At 40.3% G+C, this 22,625-nt stretch overlaps 1 protein-coding gene across 4 annotated transcripts; it reads right to left on the bottom strand.

Moving 5' to 3' along the window:
- Window positions 1–101: 101 nt before the first annotated feature.
- MRPS22 (mitochondrial ribosomal protein S22) lies at window positions 102–21,268 on the bottom strand. Of its 4 annotated transcripts, none has more exons than XM_044252258.1 (8): window positions 21,092–21,268; window positions 9,701–9,864; window positions 8,450–8,614; window positions 6,225–6,368; window positions 5,824–5,907; window positions 4,415–4,560; window positions 1,215–1,323; window positions 102–236 (listed from the first exon to the last, which is right to left on the bottom strand). In XM_044252258.1, exons 1-8 carry the CDS (start codon window positions 21,261–21,263, stop codon window positions 141–143), a joined length of 1,080 nt encoding a protein of 359 aa, XP_044108193.1. In that variant the 5' UTR covers window positions 21,264–21,268; the 3' UTR covers window positions 102–140. The 4 variants fall into 4 exon arrangements, with proteins under 4 accessions (XP_044108193.1, XP_044108192.1, XP_044108191.1 ...); XM_044252257.1 differs by having other exon boundaries at window positions 9,701–9,867; XM_044252256.1 differs by having other exon boundaries at window positions 9,701–9,918.
- Between the last annotated feature and the right edge of the window lie 1,357 nt (window positions 21,269–22,625).

A 22,625-nucleotide genomic window follows, 5' to 3' on the forward strand; every position in this document is an offset into this window, starting at 1 on the left:
GAGGCACTATTAAAAAAAACAATTTTATATAGGGAACTCCCATCATACTTTAAATTTTGACATTCTTATACATTCAGCTCAACATTAACAGAGAAAGCAAGTTATAATTTAGTAAAATGAAGTTTATTTAAAAAATGTTTTCAGGAAGCTGCAGAATGGCTAATGAATGTTTCTTGATAAGCTTGTAGTGTTAATTCTATATATGCTCCCTTCTGTGCTTCTGTTTTTGCAAAGATCTGTTTAAAAAAAAAAGAAACTCTTTTAAGCAATAGACATATACTATTTATAAAGTTTTCCATTTCTGCATTAGCAAGTCCAGTTTAAAAAGTCTTCCAAGGTTCACAATTTTTTTTTCTGATTATAAAACAATAAGCATACTACATGGGCCAAAAAATAGTATCTGACACAGTTCAAGCCACAGTTATTCTAAACATCAGAAGAATCCTAATATGGCTGCCAGCTCTCTTAGCTTATTTCCAGAAAAATAAAACCTGACATTGCACCTCCTGCTAGATCAAAATGTATATCATTAGGTTTTAAGCTAAAAAATATTTTCCCCAAAAGCAGTTTGCTTTATCTGGCCTATCATAGAAAACCAAAATTGGTACCATGGTTTCTCTCTACTCCTCCTAGGGGGTAATCGCTGGTCATTTTTATCCTTAGAACTGCTTTGTAGTATGCCTAAAATAAGATTGGGAGAGAAGCCAGACCAATAAAACCATGCCTATTCTGCACCTTAGAAGAGATGAAAATATACCGTTACAGAGAAATCTGTATATGTCTATGGTTTTGAGAGGCATGCACTTCCAAAATGATAATGCAACTAAGGCTGAGTAATATGTAAGCACCACCTTCTCCCCTTCTGGACAGGAATGTGACCACACTCTAGGACAGGAAGGTGCACTGGGAACATGTGTCTGCCTCATCCTCCACCCTATCTTGCTGGTGACTTGATCACCTCAAAGAACAAGGGGGCTGCTGCCCTACTATCTGAACTACTTGGACTCCAGCTGTAGCTCCCCCCGAAACCCCATCCCATCTGTTTCTGTTATCAGATGAAGAAATACGGGGGGGGGGGGCTTTAGTAACTATTTCAAAATCACGCGTCTCAAGTATATGTGAATCTGTTTAGTTACCATTAGATATGCCCCATTTCAGAATTCTTCCCAACTCAGTTTTATCACAATACAACAGTGTGGGAAAAGTCCCTTTACCTTAATTAAATGTACTCCCTCAGCAGCCTGCTCCTTGGCCTCCTGAGCTGACTGGCCATCTGGATGGAGGAGGTGATACAGCTGGATCAAGTTGGTGGCATCATCAACTCTAGAGGGAAAGGATTTACTGCCATCAGTGGGTTTTCTGCATTTATAAAAATGTGTCCCAACTTAGAACTAAATTACACTTTAAACTTTCCTTGGGCCAGACATTTTTTAAGCCTTTAGTTTTGTATTTTCAAAGGCATTTTTAGAAAATCAGCTAATCTTCATATCCATTCTGCAGTAGTCAGGGCAGCAATCAGTACAGGCAAAACCGAGTTTATGAAAGTGAATATATTCTAAATGTGACTGGAAACAGAATTCTTTTTGGAAACAATCACTTCTCATAGAAATAGCAGTTCTTTTTTTTTTTTTTTAAAAAGATATTTATTTATTTATTTGACAGAGAGAGATCACAAGTAGGCAGAGAGGCAGGCAGAGAGAGAGAGAGGAGGAAGCAGGCTCCCTGCTGAGCAGAGAGCCCGATGCGGAACTCGATCCCAGGATCCTGAGATCATGACCTGAGCCGAAGGCAGAGGCTTAACCCACTGAGCCACCCAGGCGCCCGAAATAGCAGTTCTTAATGTTAGATGGCTGGTAGGCCAGCTCACTTCATGGGCAGATAATAATGTAATCCAACTCAGAGGGCAGGAATATTACCTTCATCCTATATAAACTGGAGGCTGGTGGTCAGGGGATGCTCAAAGCCACTTGCCTTCAAGATCATTAGCAGTGACATCTTCTGCTAACAGATTTTCATTAAGACTCTGAATTAGTGAATAAATGCCTCCAGAGGAGGCCTCCTAGGAGTCCAAGGAAAGACTCCCAGGCCACGAGTCTATTCACAAGAACCCATTAGTTAAAAATGAGCATCCTAGCAGAGTAAATCTGAAATTATGCTCCTCAGTCAGAAGGAATGTCAGGTTCTACTTCAACAATATAGAATTCAGTTCTTCTGGTGTGTACTTACTTTTTAGAAACCTCTAAACAACTTTTATCAGCATAAAAACAACCTTGGCCTTCCCCAAACCAATCCATCAATATCTTCTCACATATCCAACACCTGCCTACCATTTGCCACCTCAAAGCTGAGGGGGTAAATACCCTTTCTAAAATGCTTGTGCTTTTGAGGTTGTGAGTTACTGCTTTCCAGCTGTGGGGGTAGAGGGATAAAGACACCATAATTCAGTGTTTCCCCAGCTATCTCACTAATTTTCCTGTTTTCCTATTAAACCTGGCCTGTGTGAGTAAAGAACTTCTCAAGCCATAGTGAACTCAGAGAAATGCTCTAGGCTTATCCCAAGGCCCATTCACTCTCAAGGCCATCTTCTGAAAGAATGAGAAATCAGGGCTGTTCTTACAGTAAAATTTTTCAGGGAAAAATATTGAGACATGTTCATTACAAATGTATGTGCTTGTTATATAATCTAACAAAGTCCAATAAACATGGCAACAAAAATTCCCCAAATAATAAAATCCCCTTTGGAGCTCAGAAGCATGTGGTCCTGTAAAGAGCTTAACTGGGCTTCTATATTTAGATTTTTGGTTAGGGCTTCATTACATTCATGGTATAGTATAATGCCTGCATCTTATTGAACAAGTTAGTTCAACACCCAGCCCATATTTGAAAATAAGAGCAAATAAATTTACATGTTCAAAAAGATTTTAAAAGAATCTCAATTACAAAAACCAACAGTGAGACTTAAGTCTGAAATAAACAAGTAAAATCTCAGTTCTACCTTGGGTTCCATTCATTGAGGACATGCACCCTCTATTGTCTAGTCTGGGATTTGCAGCACGCTGTCCTGGTCAGAAATCCCACAAGAATGGTTTTACTTAATGCAGAGCAGGAAGATTAAGTACTCAAAACTCCCTCCCAGTATACAAGTAAACTGCTTTGGATGTAAAACCTGCATGTGGTAATGAGTATTACTATAATATAAATTATTAAACTTTGATAAAGAACTTTAATGTTCAGTTACACATTTCTTACTCTAATTGTTTTTAGAAAATGTTAGATGTATTTATAATAAAATCATTTCAGAATGAGTCCCTCTAAAAAATTTTTATAAGAAAATTCATTCACAGGAGATGTCATTGCTAAATCATCTGAAAACAGGTCCCATTTTTTGAGTATCCTCATGACCATCAACCAGCCCCCTACTTACATGGGATGAAGGTATGTATATATATCTGCCCTCTGAATTGAGTTAGACTACACTTGCTGGTGAAGTGAGCTGGCCTGAAGACATCTATCATTAGGAATGCTACTTCTGTGAGAAATGGTGCTCTTTTTCCAAATATGGAATGTATTTCTTAGATAGTACCTGTGGAACTTTCTATTTCCAAAAGCCTTAGGAACTTTATGTGAATGGCTTACATCAGATGATACGGAGGATATGCTGAGTCACAGCGCCTTAAAGTCTGAAGGTGGCAGGAATCACTAAACCCTCTTGCAGTTCAGACTCTTGAGTCAGTCAATGACTTTTTGTAGAAAGTTGACTTTCTTAGAGCCACACTGGTTTCTTTTTCTTGTCATTTTGGTAGTTCTAATCCAACTGATAGATACTCAGGAGCAATTTTTTAGTTTCATCACAAGTTGTTTCAGCTAAAAACCTGGGAGCTCACCAGTTAAAATACCTACATGTTAAAATACAGTAGACATTCCTTGTTTCGTGTAACTCTGGGAAAAAATATAATTTTTTTAGTGCCTTAAAAATCTTGCAAAAGCAAGGGATATCAAAAGCAATAATATTTTCATAAATTAAAGGATTACTTTTACAGAAAAGCCCCAGTTGCACCACAAAACAAGCACCTGCCGGAGATTATGTCTTTACATTTCCCATTTAATCCCCTTTGAGTGTCTGGAAAGTTCACTGATACCCAGGAACACTGGTAAGGCCCAGGATAAGTCAGTATCCAAGGTGTGTAATACATATCCACAGCCACTTACTCTTTCGGAGAATCCAGCCCTATTTAACACGAAAGCAAAGACAGAAAAGTGGGTTGTGATGGAAGAACCAACCCATAAATAAAGGAGGTAAGTGAAATGTGTTTTACTGGACAATACACTGTCATCACTGAGGAAAAAATAGCTCAAATACAGATTTACTGTATCTATTTACTGTAAGAATTTCTTTTACTAAGCTCATACTTACAAATCTCTCTGAATCTGATCAATCAGTAAACCATCAATCTTTTTCTTATTTACAAGATACCAAGCCATTCCGCCGAAGTGTCTTGTTGAACGTAAAAGGTCATACTTTCCATGTTTATCTATGTCTTCATAGGTCTGATGATGAATCTATTCACATAAAATGCAGTTTTTTTCAGAAACATTAAAAGTAAAAGTGAGCATTACTTGATACACATTTACTTGCATGAGTGTTGCCCAAGAAAGGACCAGTAAACCAGGCCTATTTACATCTGCCTCTACTCTGAATAACCAGTAGGTATGGTTTAGATCAACCCTGCACTGTAGAAGTGTAGCCATATTGCAAGTACTTTTCAGCAGCCAACCACTATTTATGAAGCACTTATTTTAGATATATGTAGACCACTAGAAAATAACGGACCATCATTATCTTGGTCACTAGAAGATTAAAGAATAAAAAGTCAAGCATATTTTTTCACTTATCCATTTCTCCCCAATTCAATCAACTACCCCTTTCCACCTTATTAACTAATGCTCCTTCCGCTCTTCCAGACTGATCATGCCAACTAAGGACTACAATAAGGGCATTCCTGTGTTCAAAAGACTTTCAAAGTCCTGCTGAATGAAGTCCAGATTCTTGAGCCTAGCATCTGAGGTCACCCATGACACGCCTCTATTTACTTTTCCAGTTTAACCTTGAACACCTCCCATACATACACATTGCATATATAAGCAATAGTCAGATGACTAACCATTTGCAAGCACACTGTTTCCTGCTTGTTGTTCACACTGTTCCCTCTCGCTGCCTGGAACACCTCTTCTCATCCAACTTCACGATGTTCCCTGCCCTTCTAGAACCCTGTCCAAGACCCCTATGAAACTTTTCCTGAAAGGACTCTGTAATCTTCTCTTAGCACCTAACATCTTAAACCTAAGGTGATAATTATCTGCATACTTATCTGGCACCCTTTCCCACAATCACTTCTGGACTGCAAGCTTTGACACAGCATACTGTACCCTAGTTCATGTCGTCACTATACTATCTGCAATACTGTATGAAGAAAGCACTACATGATTGCTTACTAAACTAAATTGTAAGACATATACATTACATCTTGGCAAATTTTAGTAAATGACTCTGTTCCTATATGATAAAAGCGAAGCAGCTCTGTAATCAAGTTTGGGTCCCTAACGCTACCACAGCTACTAGCTGTGCAACTTACAGCAAGCTATATAGAATGCTCCAAGCTTAAATTCTCCCATCCTTAACTCAAGGGCTGCTGTGAGGATAAAACATCTGATGTACATCAGGTGCTTAATAGATGTTCAGGTATTTCTCTTCTCTTCCCCTTATAAAAATCTTACTCATAACCATACTTAAGTTCATACTTAGAAACTATAAAATATACTCACTTTGATATATTCAGTGGAATCTGGCTCAAACTGGGCAATGCTGAGATTGAGGACATCAACATGCCGGTCCTGGCTGAACATGGTCTAAAACCACACAGCACAGATGGAATTAGATGAGAAAAACATCAAAGTTCAACACCTGTCCTGCTGTCGTGACAGATGTGCTCATCCACTTCTGTGCCCAGTAAGTGAAATAACACAGAAATAACTCAGGCTTCAGAACTGTCACACCTAGAATCAAACCCCAACTAAGCCAATTGCAAGATTTAGAGAACAGTAGACGAGTCATCATCAGAAACATGTATCTGTGTTTATCAAAGCAGAAGCCCTGCAGCACCAGAGCCAACTTACTCCACAAAGAAACCATCACCACTGACTCCAGGAAACCAAAGTTGCCTTACCTTAAGGTTTTCTTCCTTGAAAATTACTGGTGTTAAAACTCTACGGCCTTCTTTTGGGAAATAAACTTGTATCATCCTGTCCCGTTCTTCCCAAGAGGCTTTGCGTAGCCTCCCACTTGGTTCTCTGACAACAATAAAACGCTCCTGAAATAGAAAACAAAATCAAGGGTGGGTGTGTGAAGCCTTATTTCTAGTTCCCGTGTTCCACTAAGCACCACTATAAGAATAATTTGCAATCAAAATACAAAATGCAACTGGGAGATGCAAAATGCAATTGTATATGATTTCAATGATAATTTTAAACTTCAAACACTTTGCAAGATTTGATACTTCCTTCACTAATCACTGCTGTGCCTCTGACAATCAAATCTAAAATGAAAGTATTTGCTAAGTGGCAACTATGGTCCTAAAGTGGGTTTAATACATAAAATGGTTCAACTGAAAAAAGCTGGTCAGAGATTCATCTAAATCCATTTCAGAGCAAAGAAATGCTATGAGACCTTTCAAACTGCTTCACTTCCGCATCACAAAGTCTCACAGAAACAGACTTTACTACTTTGTGATCTACTTCTAAAGTCCCTGGGGTAAAAGAAACAAACACAGGAATATGGAGTCTTAATTCCACATCTGTATAATTCCCCAAACTGGGATGAGACAAATGTGTCAAAGAGACTGTCCACCTGCCTCTGGTCTCCTCACTCTTCCAACTACCAAATCCTAGGTGGTGAGATCCTTTTCTCTGAATTCCACCTACTGTATCTTCCATTCAACTGGCAATTTATCATAAGCTAGATTCTTTTTTTTTTAAAGATTTTTATTTATTTGACAGATCACAAGTAGGCAGAGGCAGGCAGAGAGAGAGAGAGAGAAGGAGGCAGGCTCCCTGCTGAGCAGAGAGCCTGATGTGAAGCTCGATCCCAGGACCCCGGGATCATGACCTGAGCCGAAGGCAGAGGCTTTAACCACTGAGCCACCCAGGCAACCCTCATAAGCTAGATTCTTGACACTGCTCAGATACTGCCAGAGAATTGAAAAAGGGCAGGAACTGTTGATTATAATTCTTTGAGATACCCAGTGACTTACATAGAATTTTGCACATAGCAGGTAATTGATACACATTTGATTACTGTATAAATTAACCAGATGGTACTAATTTTCTACTTTTCAGAGGTATAAGAGTCATTGAATGTGTTCTGAGGACAATATAATTAAAACTTTCATCAAGTACTGCAAATAGAAAATAACAGATGTCTAAATACCACAGTTACTCCTCAAAAGGACTGGCAATTTGAATTCTAAGTTCCTTTCTCCCTTTCAGGTTATAAAATGCACCCATAAACACCCTTCAGAGCATTCCAAACATATAGTAAAGCACCCCAGAGCAAAAAATTTTAATTAAAATGAAACTCTGTGATCCCTGTTTATCATGTCAGGTGTAGAGGTGGTTGATGTACAGATATGGACATGGCTTAAATCCTGTCTTTTGACCATAATCATAGATGATAAAAAGATTAATGTGGGTTGGTCTTTCTCCCAACTGTAGTGTTACATAGTATTTTACTGCATTCTGTGGGCTGAATTGTAAGTCACTTGTTTCACTCTTAATTGAAAAGATTCAAACACAAAATTGAGATATTTTACAAGTACCAAAGTGTTCTTTTGGAATTGGCCATCAAGGGAAGAGGAGCTAGAGGATAAAAACCACAACAGAAGAAGCAAGTGGTGTCTGAAAAGTACCTCCAGAAACCTGTCATTCTTTCTGCAAATTCTGAAAAGTGAAAATCCCATGGAAAGTCTGGGTTTTTTGGCATCCTCAAGAATTTACAAGAAAGAAACAATTTTCTCAAAATGTTTCAGCTAAGGGAGTTAGTCTAACCGGCAGAAAGAATCCCCTTCTCTCAATGCCTTGAAGATTTCTGCCTGTTTGTGGTTTGGGGGTGGGTTTGTCTATAAACTACCACTGTCTCAGCACACCTGTCTCTTTCTTGATCCGGAATAAAATGTGTCCATAATCTGTAGGGAAATGGTAACATGATGATGGACTGATCTGCATTTCTCTTCTTCCTTATGCTGGGCTGGATTTTCCAGAGGGTCTCACCCAGCCACAGGAATTCTGGTTTGAAGATTCAGAGACAGGTGGGTCACAATAATGTTGACCCTTGTCCCTCAGACCCATCGCCACATATTTCAAATAAAGATCATTTTGCAATTAGACATATACTCACCCGATGTGGTATGCTATATGATATATCAGTAAATATGTATTTGGCTGTTTCTGTTCCTTCCAAAATCTTATCTTCAGCTAACACATCATTTATTGGTGCTCGTTCTTCCAGAACTGGTGGCATTTTTAATCGTACTTTAGCTGCCTCAATTGCCTTTCTTGTAGCCTAATGAAATGAAATATTTCTTAAGGAAAGCCGCAAGGTTGCAAGCCAGAAGGATCATCTGACAAAAGCAGATACTGATAAAAAATGCCAAGAATTACAAAGAGAAAAAGCTCTAGCCCCAAATCAGTGAGTGAAAAGGCTCCTGGGCCCTGGCCTTTGCCAACTCTGTGGTGTGGCTGAGAGTACCACCTACAGGTTCAATCATTCTCACCATGGCAAAGGAATGCTTTGAGACAGAGCCAGGCCACAAAAGCTGCTTGAAATACAAATACAATAACGGATTTCATCTATTGTGTGTGTACTATGCACCATATATCGTTCAAATACTTGGAATGTATTTGGTTCATTTAATATCCACAAACTACCTTGCGAGCTAGGTGACCCTGTTATTTCATTTCATGGAAGAGAAAATAGGAGCACACACATGTGAAGTAAATTGCTAAGAAGTTGTAGCACTGGGATTTGAACCCTGGCCATTCAACTTCAGAGCCCATGCTCTTAACCACTGACCATACTGCTCCAAGCCATACTGTTAGCAGTGATTACCTCTGAGAAGTAAAAATGGTATTTTTACTCCTCACGTGATATACTACTGGATATCTGAATGTTTTGCTATGACTGTAATTTACTTTAAATTAGAAAAAGGAGCAATAACACTTTACCTATTCATACATCAGAGCATTTTCCACAAAGCGCTCATACCCATGACTCCAGGAGGACTGATGCCTACAGTAGTCTGTGGTTCAGCAGGATCCATAATCCCACCAAAGCATCATCCTCAAAGCATCTTTTTTCAAGGAAGGAAGCTGAACCAGGCAGGACAAAGAATGGATACTCAGGCAGGTTTGGGAGCAGAGGAGGCTCTACTTGGACACGTAGGCCTGACCCATTAGCCCCAGTCCGTCTAATTCGGGTCATGCTCCCTGTTTCACTCTGCCTGCCTGTTCCCATTTCTTAGTCTGTGCCTGGACCTCTCCACCATGAGTGCCAACGGAAAAGCAGCTACTGGTATCTGGAGGGACCTTTGGAAATCTTGTTTAACCCTTTAAAGAAAGGTATTCTACCAGTATTTCTGTATTCACGTACCTCCTCCAACTGTGCCTGAGTCATCAGCTTATAGGTTGGTGGCTTCAGTTCTTGTATAGATGGCTTAAAAACCTTCTGCAAATCCAAGCCTGTCATCTTGATGAGTATGTTTTGGACCTCCTCATCCATAAACGTAGGTTTCTTGTTCTGTGAGCTACCAGATTCTGCTAAAATGGGTTTCAGTAAATAAGATGGTAAAAATGACAAGCCAACAAGATCTATAAACAGAAGAATTAACAATAGAAATTAACAAAGTATCTACCTCAAAGTGTATAATGTTAGTACCTACGAAATCCATTCATTCATTCCTTGATAAAATTTACTGAGCATTTACAATGATAAGACTATTGCCAAAAGGGCACTCAAAATCTAGTAGAGAAAGAAACCTAAAAAAGTAATGGCAGGGGGGCAAGATGGTGGAGAAGTAGGAGACTCCGTTTCAACCAGTCCCCTGAATTGAGCTAAACATCTACCAGAACACTATGAACACCCATGAAATCAGCCTGAGATCTAAGACTATACACTTCTGGACTGGGGGGGGGGGGTGGGAATCATCAGTGAAGAGATGCACCTTGCCTGGATCATGGTTGATATATTCAGTTATACATCCCCTCGACCACCCCTCACCAAAATGACTAGGAGGAGGAACACCCAACAGAGGAAAAATTCAGAGACTGTGACCTCTGCCACAGAACTACTGGATATGGACATAAACAATATGTCAGAAATAGAATTCAGGGTAACAATCATCCAGGCAATAGCCAGGTGGGAGAAGACCATTAGTGGCAACATAAAATCTCTATGGGTGGAAGTGAGAGCTGATCTGGGCAGAACTTAAAAATGCTATCAATAAGATCCAATCTAATCTAAATACTCCAACAGCGACAGTAAATGAGGCAGAAGATCAAATTAGTGATCTAGAAGACAAACTGACAGGAGGATCAGGAAGGGGCCTGGAACAAACAGCTCAGAAGCCATGAAAACAGAATTAGGGAAATAAATGATGCCATGAAACATTCCAATGTCAGAATTATTGGGATCCCTGAGGGGGTGGAGAGAGAGAAAACTAGAAGATATAGTTGAACAAATCCTGAATGAAAATTTCCCTAATCTGGGGAACAGAACAAGTGTTCGTGTTCTAGAGGCAGAAAGAACAACCCCCAAGATCAACAAGGGATCAACAAGGGTAGAAAGACCTCCAGGCACATAAATGTGAAATTCACGACTCATAAATTCAGAGAAGATATCTTAAGGGCAGCTAGGGGTAAGAGATTCCTTGCATACAGAGGGAGGACCATCAGAATTCAATCAGACCTGTCCACAGAAATCTGGCAAGCTAGAAAGGGCTGACAAGACACGTTCAGGGTACTAAATGAGAAGAACATGCAGCAAAGAATACTTTATCCAGCAAGGATGACATTCAGAATGGATGGAGAGATAAAGAACTTCCAAGACTGGCAAGGTTTAAAAGATTATGTGACCACCAAGCTGACAACACTATAAGAAATACTAAGGGGGGGTTCTATAAAAGAAGAAAGAACCCAAGAGTGACACAGAACAGAAATTTACAGAGATAATTATAGAAACAAGGACTTCACAGGAAACATGATGTCAAGAAAAACTTATCATTCAATAACCACTCTCAATATGAACAGCTTAAATGCTCCCATAAAATGGCACAGAGTTGCAGACTGGATAAAACAACAGGACCTGTCCATATGCTATCTACAAGAGACACATTTTGAACCTAAAGATACATCCAGACTGAAAGTGAAGGGATGGAGAACTATCTTTCATGCCAATGGGCCTCAAAAGAAAGCTGAGGTAGCGATTCTCATATCAGATAAATTTAACCCTGGGATGCAAGGGAAGTTCAACATTTGCAAATCAATCATTGTGACAGAACACATTAGTAAGAGGAGAGAGAGAAGAACCATATGGTCCTCTCAATTGATGCAGAAAGCATTTGTCAAAATACAGCATCCTTTCAAGATTGAAACTCTTCAAAGTACAGGGATAGAGAGAACATTCTTCAACTTCATAAAATGTATCTATGAAAAACCCACAGCGAATATCATTCTCAATGAGGAAAAGCTGATAGCCTTCCCTTTGAGATCAGGAACATGATAAGGATGCCCACTCTTGCCACAGCTGTTCAACACAGTACTAGAAGTTCTAGCAATAGCAATCAAACAACGAAAAGAAATAAAAGGTATTCAAATTGGCAAAGAAGAAGCCAAACTCTCTCTTCACAGATGACATGATAGTTTATGTGGAAAACCCAAAAGACTCCACTCATACAGCAATTCAGTAATGTGGCAGGATGCAAAATCAATGCACAAAAATCAGTTGCTTTCTTATACACTAAGAATGAAACAATAGAAAGGGCAATTAGAGAATCGATTCCATTTACTATATCACCAAGAACCATAAGATACCCTGGAACAAACCTAAGCAAAGAGATAAAGGATCTGTACTCAAGGAACTACTGAACGCTCATGCAGGAAACTGAAGAAGACAGAAAAAGATGGAAGACCATTCCATACTCATGGATTGGAAGAATAAACATTGTTAAAATGTCTATACTGCCTAGAGCAATCTATACTTTCAATGCCATTCTGATCAAAATTCCACTGGCACTTTTTAAGGAGCTGGAGCAAACAATCCTAAAGTTTGTATGGAATCAGAAGAGACCCCAAATTGCTAAGGAAATGTTGAAAAAGAAAAACAAAGCTGGGGACATCATGTTGCTTGATTTCAAGCTTTACTACAAAGCTGTGATCACCAAAACAACATGGTACTGGCACAAAAACAGACACATAGACCAATGGAACAGAGAAGAGGGGCCAGATATGGACCACTAACTCTATGGTCAAATAATCTTTGATAAAGCAGGAAAAATATCCAGTGGGAAAAAAGACAGTCTCTTCAATAAATGGTACTGGGAAAATTGGACAGCTATGTATAGAAGAATGAACCTCGACCATTCTCTTACACCATACACAAAGATACACTCAAAATGGATAAAAGACTTCAATGTGAGACAGGAATCTATCAAAATCCTAGAGAAGAACATAGGCAGTAACCTCTTCAACATGAGCCTCAGCAACTTCTTTCAAGACATGTCTCCAAAGGCAAAGGAAACAAAAGCAAAAGGGACTTCATCAAGATAACAAGCTTCTGCACAGCAAAGGAAACAGTCAACAAAACAAAGAGGCAACCCACGGAATGGGAGAAGATATTCACAAATGACAGTACAGACAAAAGGCTGATATCCAGGATCTATAAAAAAACTCCTCAAACTCAACACACACAAAACAGATAATCACGTCAAAAAATGGGTAGAAGACATGAACAGACACTTCTCCAATGAAGACATACAAATGGCTAATAGACACATGAAAAAATGTTCATCATCACTAGCCATCAGGGAGATTCAAATCAAAACCACATTGAGATACCACCTTACACCAGTTAGAATGGCCAAAATTAACAAGACAGTAAACAACAAATGTTGGAGAGGATGTGGAGAAAGGGGAACCTTCTTACACTGTTGGTGATATCCAAGTTGGTGCAGCCACTTTGGAAAACAGTGTGGAGATTCCTTAGGAAATTAAAAACAGAGCTGCCCTATGACCCTGCAATCACACTACTGGGTATTTACCCCAAAGATATAGACGCAGTGAAAAGAAAGGCCATCTGTACCGCAATGTTCATAGCGGCAATGGCCACAATCGCCAAACTGTGGAAAGAGTCAAGATACCCTGCAACAGATGAATGGATAAAGAAGATACAGTCCATATATGCAATGGAATATTATGCAGCCATCAAAAAGAATGAATACCCAACTTTTGTATCAGCATGGACAGGACTGGAGGAGATTATGCTGAGTAAAATAAGTCAAGCAGAGAAAGTCAATTATCATATGGCTTCACTCACTTGTGAAGCATAAGGAATAACATGGAGAACATTAGGAAAAGCAAAGGAAAAGTGAACTGGGGGAAATCAGAGGGGGAGATGAACGATGAGAGACTGTGGACTCTACGAAACAAACTGAGAGTTTTGGAGAGGTGGGGGAGTGGACGGATGGGTGTGCCTGGTCATGGGTATTAAGGAGGGCACATACTGCACCACACTGGGTGTGGGCATAAACAATGAATCTTGAAACACTAAAAAAATAAAATTAAATTCTAAAAAAGTAATTAAGCAGTATTTGGGTGACTCAGTTGGTTAAGTGTCTGCCTTCAGTTCAGGTCATGATCTCAGGGTGCTAGGATCGAGCCCCACACCCAGCTCCATGCTCAGTAGGGAGCCTGCTTCTCCCTCTCTGTCCCTCTCCCTGCTCGTTCTCTCTCTCAAATAAATAAATAAAAATAAAAAGGTAATTAAGAGGCACCTGCGTGGCTCAGTTAACTGTCCAACTCTTGGTTTTGGCTCAGGAGGCAAACTCAGGGTCGTGATATCAAGCCCTGCATCTGGCTCCATACAGAGTCAGCTTGAGACTCTCTCTCCCTCTTTCCCTCCTGCTCATGCTCTCTCCCTCTCTAAAATAATTTTTTTTTTTTAAGTAATTAATGTGGAGTGCCTGGCTGGCTCAGTCAGTAGAGCATGTGACTCTTGATCTCGAGGTTGTAAGTTTGAGCCCCATGCTGGGTACAGAGATTACTTAAAAATAAAATCTTAAAAATAAATAAGGGGTGCCTGGGTGGTTCAGTCGGTCAAGCATCTGACTCTTTATTTCAGCTCAGGTAATGACCCTCTGGGTCATGGGCTCAAGCCCCGCCACAGGGCTCTGATCTTGGCAGGGAGTCTGTTGGGGATTAACTCCCTCTGCCCCTCACCCTACTCACACATGCATACATGCTTGTGTACTCTCTCTCACAAATAAATAGATCTTTAAAATAACTAATGTAATAGTATTAATAATAATAATAATTTACAGAGTTGTCTCTTAAATGCCAGACATTACATACATTTTTAGGAATGTTTATAACAATCCACAAAATAGATATTGATATCTCAATTTTATAAATGAGGATACTGGAGCCTGCCTAAAGACCAACTAGCTGTTAAGTGACAGTCAAGATTTAAACCGAAGTTTGTTTCTAGGGGCACCTGGGTGGCAGGTGAAGGCAGAAGCCTCTGCCTTCAGCTCAGGTCATGGTCTCAGTGTCCTGGGATCGAGCCCCGCATTGGGCTCTCTGCTCAGCAGGGAGCCTGCTTCCTCCTCTCTCTGTGCTTGCCTCTCTGTCTACTTGTGATCTCTATCTCTCTGTCAAATAAATAAATAAAATCTTAAAAATAAACAAGCCAAAGTTTGTTTCTAGATACTAGATCAACTCTAATCTTTCCTGGTCCTCCCCAGTGCAAGTGCTACACTACTCTTGGAGCAGAGAAGGCCAAAACAGCAGGGTCTGGAAGGCTTCCCATGGGGCCTGAAGAGGACAGAGGGAAAAAGGAAGAAAATTCCAGGCTACGGGGCTGCAACTAGGAAACACAGGCTTGGATCATAATGTGAGACTAAAAAGGCCATGCGGTGTCATGGAAGAGCCTTGGACAGGTGAAGATACCCAGATATCACCTCTGCCTAACAGTTTGCCCATCCCTTTGCCTAACTTCCTCTATTTCCACTTCCATTAGGAAAGGGAGGAGAAAAAAAAGTACCATTCCTTCCCTGCCACCTCTTCTTCTGCTAGTCCTATAAATGCTAGTGGCCCTAAAAATTCTGAACTATAGCCTTCTTTTCTCCCTTCTTACATTCTGGGATGATATCCTACCAACCTGTGACTTTAATTATTTCTATATGCTGGAGACTCTAAAATCTGAATCTTCAGTCAACATCTTCTTCCATCCACCTATCCCATGTACATCTCACATGCACTTCAGTATTGCCAAACCAGAACACATCAGCTTTCTCCTGTCTCAAACCTGCTTTTCCTATGGTTCCTTATCTTAGTAGCATCCAACAAGCCATGTGGGCCAGAAACTTCTTATTCATTCTTGACTTCTCCTTTACCTTCCACATCTAGCCAACAGCAGTTATAACAATAACAGCAACAATAACAACTAATATTTGTTAGATATTTACTATATGCCAGTACTTACTGAACCAAGTACCTTACATATTTAGCACACTTAATCCTTACAACCACCCCAGAAATACAATTATCCCCATTTTACAAAGAAAGGACACTAAAACACTACATATGTCTATTATACCTCATAAATCTCTCTTTAATTCTCCATTTCCCACTGCCACTACCCTGATCAAGGCCATCCTCATCTATTGCCTTAACCTCCTTACCAGTCTCCCTGGCTCTATTCTGACACCACTATAGACCATTCTCCATAGAACCAGAGTAAATCTCTTAAAAACGTAGTCAAAACCACAGAAAAGATTAACAAAACTAAGAGATGGTTCTTTGAAAAGATAATAAAATTGACAAACCTTTGGCTAAATAGACTAAGCAAGGAAAAGAGAAGACATAAATGAACAAAATTATAAATGAAAAAAGAGTCATTGCAACTCACACTACAGAAATACAAAGGATTCTAGGAGGCTAATGTGAATAATTATGTGGCAACAAGCTGGACAGCCTATAAGAAATGAGAAAATTCTTAAAAATATGCAACCTACCAAGACTGAGGAAGAAACAGAAAATCTGAACACACCAATTACTACTAAGGAGAGTCAATCTGCAATAATAAATCTCCCAACAAAGAAAAGCCCAGAAGCAGATGGCTTCACAGGTGAATTTTACCAAACAATCCTTCTTAAAACTCTTCCAAGAAACAGGAGAGAACACTCCCAAACTCATTTTACTAGACCAGCATTTCCTAATACCAAAGCCAGACTCTACAACCATACCATTCTGAATGCACCCAATCTAGTCCCTTACCAAAGCTAGAAAAGGACACTGCCAGGAAACTACAGGCCAATATACCTGATAATTATAGATGTATAAATTTCAATAAAATACTTGCAAGTAAATTCAGCAGCACATCAAAGGATCATTCACCACGATCAAGTGGAATTTATCCCTAGGATGCAAGGATAGTTTGACATACACAAATCAATGTGATACATCACAATTAACAGACTGACAGAAAAAAAAATCATATAATCATTTCAACAGATGCAGAAAGCACTTAACAAAGTTCAACATTATGATAAAAGTTATTAAGAAATGAGGTATGGAAGGAATATACCTCAACATAATATATGCCATACCCACACTACCATAAAAGACTAAAAGACTTCCCTCTAAGTTCAGGAATAAGACAAGGTTGTCTTGTATTCAACATAATGCTGCAAGTCCTAGCCAATCGATTAGGCAAGAAAAAGAAGGTACCAGAATTGGAAAGGAATAAGTAAACTTATTTCTTATTAGTTGCAGACCACAGGATTTTGTATGTAAAAAAATCCTAAAAAATCCATCAAAAAACTATTAGATCTAATGAACAAATTTAGTAAAGTTGCAGGATACAAAATTAACTTTTAAAAACTGGTAGCATTTTGGGGAGCCTGGGTGGCTCAGTGGGTTAAAGCCTCTGCCTTCGGCTCAGGTCATGATCCCAGGGTCCTGGAATCAAGCCCCGCTTTGGACTCTCTGCTCGGCGGGGAGCCTGCTTCCTCCTTTCTCTCTGCCTGCTTCTCTGCCTACTTGTGATCTCTGTCTGTCAAATAAATTAAAAAATCTTTTTAAAAATAAATAAATAAATAAATAAATAAAATAAAAACTTTTAGCATTTCTATACTAACAAATTACATAAAAAAGAAAGAAAGAAATCCCACTGAAAACAGCATCAAAAACAATAAAATGCTTAGAAATAAATTTAGTCGAAGAGGTGAAAGATCCCTATACTGAAAACTAAAACACACTTATGAAAGAAATCAAAGAAGAGGAATGAAGGGAGGATGGTGGGGTGGGAGGATTCTGAGTTCACCTCATCCCAGGGCACACTGAGGCAACAATTACAAATATGGCCACTAACTCTGAAAATGAAATGTAGTAACTGAACAGATCTTCTGCAGCTAGCCATAGAATGGAGGCCACATCAAAAAGAGTTGGCTGGGCGGAAACATATTCAGGAACCAAACCCGTGACTCAAATAACCATAAACAAGGACATCACAAGCAGAAAGGAGCAAGAAAATCAGACCCCGAGACTAGATTCCTCCAGCCCTAGGACCCACACTGGGAAAAGGAGTTCCCATAAGGTATGGCTCTGAAAATGGATAGAACTGATTTTAGACTCTGGGAGAGCCAGAGGTGAAAAACGTGAGACACTGTCCATAAAGACCCAGCATGCTAAATAACTCACCCCAGACACAGCACAGAAGCAACAGTTGGAAAAGTGCCTGGGCATGTGTTAAAGAGATTAATAACTAACCTGAGGACATTTGCCAGAGAACCGGAATCTGCAGGAAACTCCTCGGGAATAAAAGTGATGGTGGCGCCATTTTTCTTGCCCTCCCCAAACAAAAACAAAAAAACTTCCCAACAAACAAAAGTCTAGATGGATTCACAGATAAATTCCACCAAACATGTAAAGAAGAGCTAACACCTGTTCTCCTCAAACTATTCCAAAAAAATAGAAGAGGAAGGAGAGCTTCCAAATACATTCTGTAAGGCCAGCATTCTGTAAGGCCACCCTGATACCAAATACATTCTGTAAGGCCACCCTGATACCAAAACCAGAAAGACAGAGAGACAGAGAGAGAGAAAGAAAGAAAGAAAACAAACCAACCACAGGCCAGTATCCCTGATGAACCCACATTCATATGATCAATTAATCTAAGACAAAAAAGGCAAGAATATACCACAAAGAAAAAAAGTCTTTTTTAAAAAATTTATTTATTTAACAGACAGAGATCACAAGGGAGAGAGACAGAGAGGCAGGCAGAGAGAGAGGGGGAAGCAGACTCCCTGCCCAGCAGAGAGCCCGACACGGGGCTCGATCCCAGGACCCCAGGACCACGAAGTCAGAGGCTCAACCCACTGAGCCACCCAGGTGCCCCAAAAAACAGTGTCTTTAATAAATAGTGCTGGGAAAACTGGACACCTAGAGGCAAGAGAATGAAAGTGGACCACTCTCTTACACAATACACAAAAATAAACTCAAAATGGATTGAAGACCTAAATGTGAGATCTGAAGCCATAAAACTCCTGGGGGGAAAAAAAGGCAGTAATTTCTCTGACATCAGTCATGGCAATATTTCTCTAGATGTATCTCCTCAAGGAAAACAAAAGCAAACATAAACCATTGGAACTACATAAAAATAAAAAGCTTTTGCACAGCAAAGAAAACCATCAACAAACAAAAAGGCAACCTACTAAATGGGAGAAGATACTTGCATATGATGTATCAGATAAGATACATCGTATGATGTATCAGATGTATCAGATAATATCTAAAGAATACATAAAGAACTTAATAGAAATCAATGCCAAAAAAACCAGTCTAATTAAAAATGGGTCAAAGATCTAAACAGACATTCTTCCAAAGATGACATGGGGGTATAGCTCAGGGGTAGAGCATTTGACTGCAAAGATGACATACAGATGGCAAACAGACACATAAGGTGCTCAATATCACTAATCATCAGGGAAATGCAAATCAAAACCACACGGAGATAACACCTTACACCTGTCAGAATGGCAAGACTCAAAAAGATAAGAAACAAGTGTTGTCAGGGATGTAGAGGAAAAGGAACTCAGCAGCATTATTTATAACAGCCAAGACATGGAGACCACAAAGTGTCCATCAGTGGATAATATAGTAGTGGGGTGTGTGTATGTGTGTGTACTGGAATAAAAAAGGAGGAAATTTTGCCATTTGGGACATAATGGATGGACTATGAGGGCATTATGTTAAGTGAAATAAATCAAGCAGAGAAAAATAAATACTGTATAATATCAACTCTATGTGGAATCTTAAAACAAACAAACAAGAACTCACAGAAAAAGAGATCAGGCTTGTGGTCTTATGATTACCAGAGGAAGGGGCACTGGATGAAGGTAGTCAAAAGGTAAAAACTTACAGCTAAAAGATAAAAGAATTAGGGATATAATATACTACAGGATAATATAACACTGATGAATGCATATATAAAGGTTGTTAAGAAAGTAAATCCTAAGAGTTCTCATCACAGGGAACAATTTTTTTTTCTTTTCTTTGTATCTGCATGAGAGGAGAGATGTAAACTAAATTTACTGTAGTAATAATCTCATGACATATGAAGTCAAATCATTGTGCTGCACACCTTAAATTTATTTAATACCGTATATTAATTATATCTCAATAAAAAAATTTTTAAATGTAATCAAGAGTCATGCTTAAAACTCACCAATGACTTCCAACTTCATTTAGAAAAGGAACTAAGGTAGTCTGCTTACTTCACTGTGTCTCCCACTAAACACTGTCCTACCCCAAAGGCCAGAACTAGTCTTCTACTTCTTATACTCATCCCAGGCACCCAGGTTGAGTTACCACTTTTATCGGATGTTTCTCACTTTAGATATGACTGCGAACTGGGTGCCTACACTCAAATTTCAAAAGCACTCAAATTTAATGTGTACAAACAGACGTTTACTTCTGCCTCCCTTCCAATCTCATCTATTCCTGCCTTTTCTTCCCTCACCTCCCCTCCTCCACGCCCCCCCCCGCCCAAAAAACCAAACAAACAAAAACAAACTCTTCCTATAATTAATCTTCTCTGTCTTGGTATAAATGGGACTACTCTCCTCCACTCAACCGCTCAAGCCAGAAACCTGGGAAGCAACACTGATTTCTCCTTTTAAACTTAAAGCCAAAGCCATAACCAAGCCTATCAATCCTGTCTCAAACATGTGTTTTCAAACCACATGTGTTCAGTCTCATTGCTGAACTTTTGTTTACGTTGTTTCCTCTGTTTTAAATGTTTCTCGTGCTTTAAATGTTTTTCTCTCTAGCATGGTTAGCCAGGTCTGAGATCTGGTCCCAATTTCCAGGAACCCTTCCCGTCCTTCCCACGAAGTTTGAGTGCCACTCTTATGTGTGTTCCCCTATCGCGGCCTGAGTCACACTGCATTGTCAGTTCCCCACTGGGCAGAGAGTTCCTGAAAGACAAGCCAGTTCAGTTGGCCGTATCCCCTAAACGTAACACTGTCCTTTGCAAGGAACCGAGCTCAGGCACTGCTGGTTCATTAGTTAAGGAATGACAAGGGCAGGCGATGACTGACCCTGCAGGTACAAGGTACAGAATGGAGCCGGCTGGCCTAGGGCGCACTGGCCTAGTGAGAGCCGGGGACGGTGGTGCAGGATGGGGTCCTCGTGGTTCTCGCCAGCCAGAAGCAGGCTCTAGGTCTCCCCGGAGAACGTACCAATGGACGTCAGACAGGTCACTTACCCGCCTCAGAGGCAAGCCGACGGCATGGCAGTCCCGCCCCGCAGGGCCCGGGCAGTAGCTGGAGCAAGGCGCGGAACTGGGGCCGACTTCGGGCCCGGAAACAGATCTGGTCCGCGCTCCGGGAACCTGTCAGGAGGCTCCACAACGACAAAGACCCTCTGACGGTCGCCATGATTTTCCGGGAGCTACCGGCGCCGGAAGCGGCCTTGAGGTATTTCGGGTCTCGCGAGGTTCGCGCAGTATTCTGGGAAATGTAGTCTGGTTGAGGGAGGAGGAGGCAGGGCTCCGAAACGTCACAGTTTTTTTTGTAAACCTCTTCTTTACACGTGGAGGATGCTTGTGTCCTCTGTATGCATAGAGACAAAGGTAAAACTTACATCATCTCCCTTAAATGCTCTTTTTCCTGGACCTTTCCTTCGTTTCCATGGCTCTAACAAATCTCCATTTCCTGCCCACACCTTTTCTCCCAGCCCCAGGCTTAAATCCAACGGCCTATCGACTTATCCATTGAAACTTGCTACAGACCCTCCCGCACTACAGATGTAACGCCTGATTCCAAAGCCTGATTATCAAAACCGCCTTCATCCCCACCCACTCATACACCTCATTCTGTCTCAGGACCTTACTTCTTTACTCATAGCCCTTTTCTTAATTTATGATTATTTTGCTTATTTTTCTTATCCCATAAAGACGATCGCTCTACATATTTTACTGTAGTGTCACCTAACCTGGAACATCTCTATGCACAGGAAACATTGGTCGAATAAATGACTAACTGAAAGATTTAATGATCCTGTTATTTTCTTACCAGCTGTCCAGGATGTGTAGGTCTTTTTCTTCCCTATAGTTTGGTGCCTATGCTAAGAACTCATCGCAAGGCCTAGCTAAAGGAGGATGTTAACACTCGTTTGAATTAATTGGAAGGTAGACTCACTAACCTTTCCTCTTTCCACCGCTGCCCATTAAGAGCTGACTCTGAACACACTCCCTGTTTGGGTGGGGAAGGAGAGAGCCCTTGTCTTGGTGCTGCATTTAGACATGGCTGCTACTTCTCACCTCTACATGATAGCAGGTGTCAGGGAGTGGTAGTGAGATGCTTGCAAGTGTCTCCCAGCCCATGTCCTTTCTCTAAGGATTGCCACCTACTTCTTTCCCATAGGCTCTGCTGAGAGGATAGGCTTCACTGGCTAGGTTTTTCATATTAACATCCCCCTGGATAATACTGTTTGGACAATGAGTGGACACCTAATGCAGGAAGAATGAATCCATTGGCTGCTGTATTAGCCCCCTTAGCCACTGTAACAAATTATAATAATCTGTGGCTTAAAACAACAGGAATTTATTCTCTCACAGTCATGGGTACCAGGAATTTGAAATCAGTATAACTGTGCCAAAAGCAGAGTATCAGCAGAGCTGTACTCCCTTCAAAGGCTCTAGGGGAGAATCTGTTTCTTGTCCCTTCCAGCTTCTGGTAACTGCAAGCAGTGCTTGGTTTATGGCTGCATCACTCCAAGCTCTGCCTCTATCATGACAT

Source organism: Neovison vison, chromosome 6 (genome assembly GCF_020171115.1).
Source record: "Neovison vison isolate M4711 chromosome 6, ASM_NN_V1, whole genome shotgun sequence".
NCBI classification, from domain to species: Eukaryota; Metazoa; Chordata; class Mammalia; order Carnivora; family Mustelidae; genus Neogale; species Neogale vison.

Bases quoted from the DNA above. Each gene is read 5' to 3' on its own strand.
- MRPS22 (XM_044252256.1), bottom strand. From the start codon at position 21,263: ATGGCGACCGTCAGAGGGTCTTTGTCGTTGTGGAGCCTCCTGACAGGT. The intron at 6,369-8,449 runs GTGAGTATATGT...TTTCTATTTCAG, and splicing joins CATATAGCATACCACATCGG to GAGCGTTTTATTGTTGTCAG. The intron at 5,908-6,224 runs GTAAGGCAACTT...GTGTGGTTTTAG, and splicing joins TCAAGGAAGAAAACCTTAAG to ACCATGTTCAGCCAGGACCG.